The 6,456-nt window shown below is 42.9% G+C and overlaps 1 protein-coding gene across 2 annotated transcripts in view; it reads left to right on the top strand.

Annotated features, from left to right (window-relative positions):
- Positions 1-6,456, top strand: part of Coro1c (coronin 1C) — a 79,356-nt gene that overhangs the window by 48,521 nt on the left and 24,379 nt on the right. For both annotated transcript variants that reach the window (XM_005344249.3, XM_026785241.1), the window contains exon 3: positions 1,590-1,712. In XM_005344249.3, coding sequence (XP_005344306.1) covers positions 1,590-1,712 — 123 coding nt within the window. The remainder of the gene's footprint in view (positions 1-1,589; positions 1,713-6,456) is intronic.

Genomic DNA, 6,456 nt, shown 5'->3' with positions numbered 1-6,456 from the left:
CCCTCCCTCCCTTCCTTCCTTCCATGTTACTTATTTACTTTTATATGTATGAGGATTTTGCCTGCATATGTGCCTGCCTTGTGTCCTCAGAGGCCAGAGATGGCACTAGCTCCTCTGGATTTGAAGTTACAGATGACTGTGAGCTGCTGTGTCAGTGGTGGGAAACAAATCCTGGTCCTGTGGAGGAGCTAGCTGGTGCTCCTCACTGTTGAGCCATCTCTCCAGCCCCTTTTTCTTTTTTAAAGACTGTATGTTGTGCGTGGATGTTTGAATGCTCATGTTTCTGGCTGTACTCTGCCTGTCCTTCCGAGGCAGTGTCAGTGACATTCCCCTTTCTCTTCTTTGGAAAGCTGTTTTGGACAGTATTTTTCACAGGATCTCACTGTGTCGTCCCTGTTGGCCTGGAACTTCCTTTCCAGTGGTATTTCAAGTTTGTTGTATTTTTGTCTTGTTTTAATAGAGTAAGTTTTGACAGGTTACATTTGTGTATGTATAAGATTGTTTCCTCTGGAGTTGTTGCTTCGGGGTCCCACCCTGTCATTTGTGCTCCTCCTCCTGTTCTGGTGTTTATTGTGCCTTCTGTGATCTCCTGACTGCTCTGATATTTTACCCAGATCACCATAATGTAGTTGTCTCGATTGGCCCCAAATTGTTAGATTGTCTGTTAGATTCTAACATATAACATATGTGCTTTGTGGTAACTTTGAACAACATCCTTTTCTTAGTGGAATATGGAACTAGGTGGGAAGGTCCCACCTGGTGTGAACTAGACTAGCTGGCATTTCTATTGATGGAGGTGTTAACAACCTCACCCTTTAGCCCCTGTGCAGTAGCTCCAGCTTTCCTTAACAGTGTCTGTCATTTCCGAAGCAGTCACCATATATACTTTAGTAGCTTGTTCTCTTACACTTGGGGACTGGAGAAGTGGGTTAGCAATTGAGAGTTTGCACTGCTCTCTCAGAGGACCCAAGTTCAGTTTCCAGCACATAGCTACCTATAACTCCAGCTCCAAAGGGATTCAGCACCCCTGACCTCCATAGGCATGGCACCCCTGTACACACAAACCCCATAGTTTAGAATAAAGTAAACTTTTAAAAAGTAATACCAAAAGGCCCCCTTATCCCAGTAAAACTCGTCTACAGCAATGTGGCTGCTATAGAATTATATTTTGGGAAAAAGACATGAATTCTCCTTGCTGTTTTTCTTTTTTTTTTTTTTTTCCCAAGACAGGGTCTTTTCTTCGTGGTCTTGGCTGTCCTGGAACACACTTTGTAGGCTAGACTGGCCTCGAATTCAGAAATCCATCTGCCTCTGCCTCCCAAGTGCTGAGATTAAAGGTGTGCACCAGCTGTCTTCGCTATTTTTAATGCAGACAAAATATTTTGGTTCCAGAACTTTGAGTCCTTGTAATGTGACAGAGTGCCATTAGTAGTGAATGTTCTCAAGTGGAAATGGTTGGTTCTCACTGGTTGGCACTGAGCAAGATGAACATGATCATACACAGGCAGCAGCGACTGGGCAGTGATGGTGAGCATGTGCTGATGGTGTCCATATCACCATGTCATGTAATGGTTTATCTCTTCTTTCAGACGGGGCGAATTGACAAATCCTATCCTACGGTATGTGGCCACACTGGGCCAGTGCTGGACATAGACTGGTGTCCACATAACGACCAGGTTATTGCCAGCGGTTCAGAGGACTGCACTGTTATGGTAAGTTCCAAGATCCATGGCACTGGGACTCACTTCTTGCTTCCAGTACTGTATACACACATATACACACATGTACAGGGCTTAAAAAGTAGGCATCCTAGCCTAGTGACTACATTGGATTATACATTAAGGCTTAATGATAGGTAGCCTTTACAAGCTCTGTGTCAACAAGTTGTACTGTTCTTTGTTCTTTTCTGTCTGAGGGGATAACGACCTGCCCATTGACAATTGATATCTGTAGGAAAGATTTCGGTGCAAGTAAGATGATTTTCTAATCATTTTGTTAATGACATTTAACTGAACACCCCTACCAATAAATAAATAAATGAATGAATGAATGAATAAATAAATAAATAGTGAAAAAAGTACTCTCTTAAACTTTGTGTTCCAGGACAGCAAGATGCCAAAAGTTGTGCAGATAAAATATAATAACAGCAATTATTGGGGACAATGGGAACATAGCAAGGTCTGGTTTCCAAGTTGATGTTGGAAAGTATTTTTCACATGCTGCTATTTTAACCTTTATTTTATGTGTATAGGTGTTTTGCCTGTGTTCATTGGAATTTGTACACCCTGTAAATACAGCACTCATATTGGCAAAAGAGGGCATTGGAACTGGAGTTAGCAAGTCTTTGTGAGCTGCCATGTGGGAGCTTGAACCCAGGTCCTTTCTAAGCGCAGCCAGTGCTCTTAATCACCGAGCCATCTCTCCGGGCCCATAAAGTTTATTTTGAAGATCTTTCTTGCTAGTGGCCCATTCTGGTGTTGAAACTCCCTAGCTTCGGTAATCCTCCTGCCTCAGCTTCCCAATCACGTCCTCAAGACGCCTTTCAGGATACAGCTTCCTGCTTCTCAGTGTGCACTATCTATCCCTCTAGTAGGATTATTAACTTGGATCACTTCTCAGTGTGTGCTGGCTAGTTTTCTGAAAACTAAATACAAACTAGAGTCATTTAGGAAGAGAGACCCTCAATTGAGAAAATGTTCCCACTAGATTGGCCTATGGGCAAGCCTTTGGGGCATTTTCTTAACTAATGATTGATACAAGAGGGCCCAACTCACTGTGGGCAGTGACACCCTGGGTGGTGGTCCTGGGTGCAAGCCAAGCAGAATAAGCCAGTAAGCAGTACCCCCACCCCCATCCCTGCGGCCTCTGCATCAGCTCCTGCCTCCAGGTGCTTGCCCTTCCCCCCCCTCAGTGATGGATGGTGATGCGGAACTGTGATGCTGAATTCATTCCTTTCTTCCCTAGCTTGCTTTTGGTCATGGTATTTATCACAGCAATAAAAACTCTAAGACAACACTTTCCCACGATATGTCAACAAGGTTAGATATGACTACCTCAATGATCTGTAGTCTACTTTAGGCAAAGCATGGAGAACCATACTCCTTCCATCTTCTTTCTGTTGTCTGTTGCTTAGGATGCTTTATTAACTAAAATAATGTACACAAACAAATCAGTTCCTGAACTACATTTTTTAAACATTTCCCCACCTTTCTCATGGGCTTTTGGCAGCTAAAAGCATATTGGGCATACTGCCAGTAAAGGAGTCAGTCCTTTTGTGTGTGCTTCTAGACTGATGGCCAGTGACTGTGGATATGTTAGCTGCTGGAAGGGAACACAGGTTAGGCCTGCTGCCAGAGCCTATAGCTGAGAGTCCTGACTGCTGTGTGGAAGCCGGTTTTATCTGTTTCCTCATTGCCAACCTTGCCGATCCTGTTATCCTTTAATACAACAGCTTCCATAAAACACTGGTATTGAAAAGGTGGTGCCAAAGTGAATGGAGTGGGCCAGGTGATTTCTTACTCTGCCACCCTACATGCCCTCCCCACACACCCGCTGCTTTGTGAGTGATGGCCTTCAGATCACTCGTGTATCTTTCTTTAGGATGCTGCTCTCTCACACGTGCTTCTCTAAATGCCAGATCAGTGTTGCATAGAATGCTAATGTTTGGGGCTGGAGAGATGGCTCAGTGGTTAAGGCACTGCCTGCTCTTCCAGAGGTCCTGAGTTCAATTCCCAGCAACCATGTGGTGGCTCACAGCCATCTGTAATGAGATCTGGTGCCCTCTTCTGGCCTGCAGATACACACGCAGGCAGAACATTGTATACATATTGAATAAATAAACCTTAAAAAAAAAAAAAAGAATGCCAATGTTTGGTTTGTACTTTTCAACTGTCTGTTTTTTGCTGACTGTGTCCTTTGGGAGCAGGTCAGGGGCTCCAGCCTGAGTTTCCTGCAAATGTGAAGTTAGATCCCAGAGTCAACACAGGTCCAGTCCCTTGTAGTTCTGTCCTCTTGGGTTTGCACAACTGTTAGAGCTTCATTCCTACAGATAGTGAATCATTAAAGGAGCACAGAGTGGCTCTCGTAGCTGCTTCTGTTCTGTTTTTGAGTTTGAGCCAAATTTTGCCCAGTGCAGCTCACCTGCTTTCTGTTCAGTTACCTGGTATTCTGGATTGCATAGGAAAGGGAGTGTGGGCAACTACCTGATTCTTCAGTTTACTCTGTTTCCAAGGTGACAAGTTAACACTCTGTCATCCTCAGAAAATGAAGTTTTTTCTTCACTTCATTTGAACTAATGAACTTGAACGTATTTGATCACTTTCAAAAACTGCCATGTCTCCATGCTCAGCCTGCCCTGTATTCTCTGAGATCTGAAACGGCTGTGTTGTCTTTGATTGCTCCTCACTGTGATTCGTTCAAGGGTCTCAAGCTCACCTTGGACATCTCTGCCAGACATTGACTGACATTTCTATTACACCCTGGTTTCTTCGAATGAAAAGTAATGTTTCTACATCATGGTCTGGGTGCTAGAGGTAATAGTGATTGTTGCTCGTTCTTAGTGATCTAGGGCAGCAGTTCTCAACCTAACGCTGCTACCCTTTAATACAGTTCTTCATATTGTGATAACCCCCACCATAAAATTATTTTTGTGTCTTCTTCTTAACTATAATTTGGCTACTGTTAAGAATTATAATGTAGGGCTGGAGAGATGGCTCAGAGGTTAAGAGTACTGGCTGCTCTTCCAGAGGTCCTGAGTTCAATTCCCAGTAACCACATGGTGGCTCACAACCATCTGTAATGAGGTCTGGTGCCCTGTTCTGGCATGCAGGCATACATTGAGGCAGAATGTTGTATACTTAATAAATAAATAAGTTAATATTTAAAAAAAAGAATTATAATGTAGTTGGGTAGTGGTGGTGCACACCTTTAATCCCAGCCCTCAGAAGGCAGAGACAGGTGGATCTCTGTGAATTCAAGATGAGCCTGATCTACAGAGTGAGTTTCAGGACTGGCTCTATTTAAACACTGCCTGGCCCATTATATCTAGTCTCTTCTTGGCTAACTCTCATGTCTTGCTTAACCCATATTTAGTAATCTGTGTAGCACCACAAGGTGGTGGCTTACCGGGGAAAAATTCAACATGTCTGATCTGGCGGCTGGATCCATGGCATCTGCCCAACTATGCTTTCTTTCTCCCAGCATTCTGTTCTGTTTTCCCCCCGCCTACCTAATTTTCTGTCCTATCAAAGGGCCAAGGCAGTCTCTTTATTAACCAATGAAAATAACACATAGACAGAAGACCCACCTACTTCACCCCCCCAAAAGAATTATAATGTAAATAGTGTGCTTTTTAAGATAAAAATAAAAAATTTATGTGTATGAGTGTTTTATCTACATGTATGTATGTGCAGTGTGTGTGTAGGGTCTTTTGAAACTGGATTTATAGGTAGTTTGGGGCTACCTTGTGGATACAGGATTTGAACACAGGTCCTCTGAAAAAGGAGCCAGTGCTCTTAACTAAGGAGCCATCTCTCCAGCCCCAGACACTAGTTTATAAGGAGGCCAGTAGCTTTTAAAGCCATACTGTTGCTTTTTCCACCCGTTTACTAAAGATGTTCAGGCCTGGTGTGAAGTCAGATTGACACCTGTTACCTCAGCACTCTGGAGGCCGAGACAGGAAGATCATACGTTTGAGAGCATCCTGGGCTGTCCCATCAATACAAAAAAAAAAGTAGTCATTCCTCAGGATTGGTTCAGGAGCTACCATTGGCCCAGAATCTAGAATGCACAGATGTTTGGTCATCTGTATTAAATATCTGGTATTGCATACATCCATTTTACACAGATCTTCTGTGCAGAAGAAATCTTTATCTCCCCCAGTCTCTCTCTCATACACACACACACACACACACACACACACACGACCCACAGGTGAAAATCTAGCTGGGTATTGTTTGATTTTCTTTTGATAAATGGTGTTGCTATGGAAATCAGATATTAACTTTCTTTTCCTTATCAGTCATTCCTTTTGCTTAGTTATAAGTTTTTTGTTGTTTTATTTGGTTTTGGTTTTTCAAGACAGGGTTTCTCAGGAGCTATGGAGCCAGTCCTGGAACTCGCTCTGTAGACCAGGCTGGCCTCAAACTGACAGAGATCCACCTGTCTCTGTCTCCCAAGTGCTGAGATTAAAGGTATGTACCCCCACTGCCCGGCTACTTATAAGGTTTTTTTTCTTCATTGTTGGTAATTCAGAATCGATGCTCCTAAATACATGGTGTGATATATTAATATATAGTCCAAGTCTCTAAATTTTTTTAGATTTATTTATTTTATTTGTATGAAGGTTTGGCGTGCATGTACATATGTTTACTACTTGTATTCCTGGTTCCCAAAGAGGCTAGAAAAGGGCATTGGATCCCCTGGAACTGGAGCTACAGATTTTTTTTTTTTTTTTTT

This window comes from Microtus ochrogaster, chromosome 2 (genome assembly GCF_000317375.1).
Source record: "Microtus ochrogaster isolate Prairie Vole_2 chromosome 2, MicOch1.0, whole genome shotgun sequence".
Lineage (NCBI taxonomy): Eukaryota > Metazoa > Chordata > Mammalia > Rodentia > Cricetidae > Microtus > Microtus ochrogaster.
This window is presented reverse-complemented; position numbering and strand designations above follow the sequence as displayed.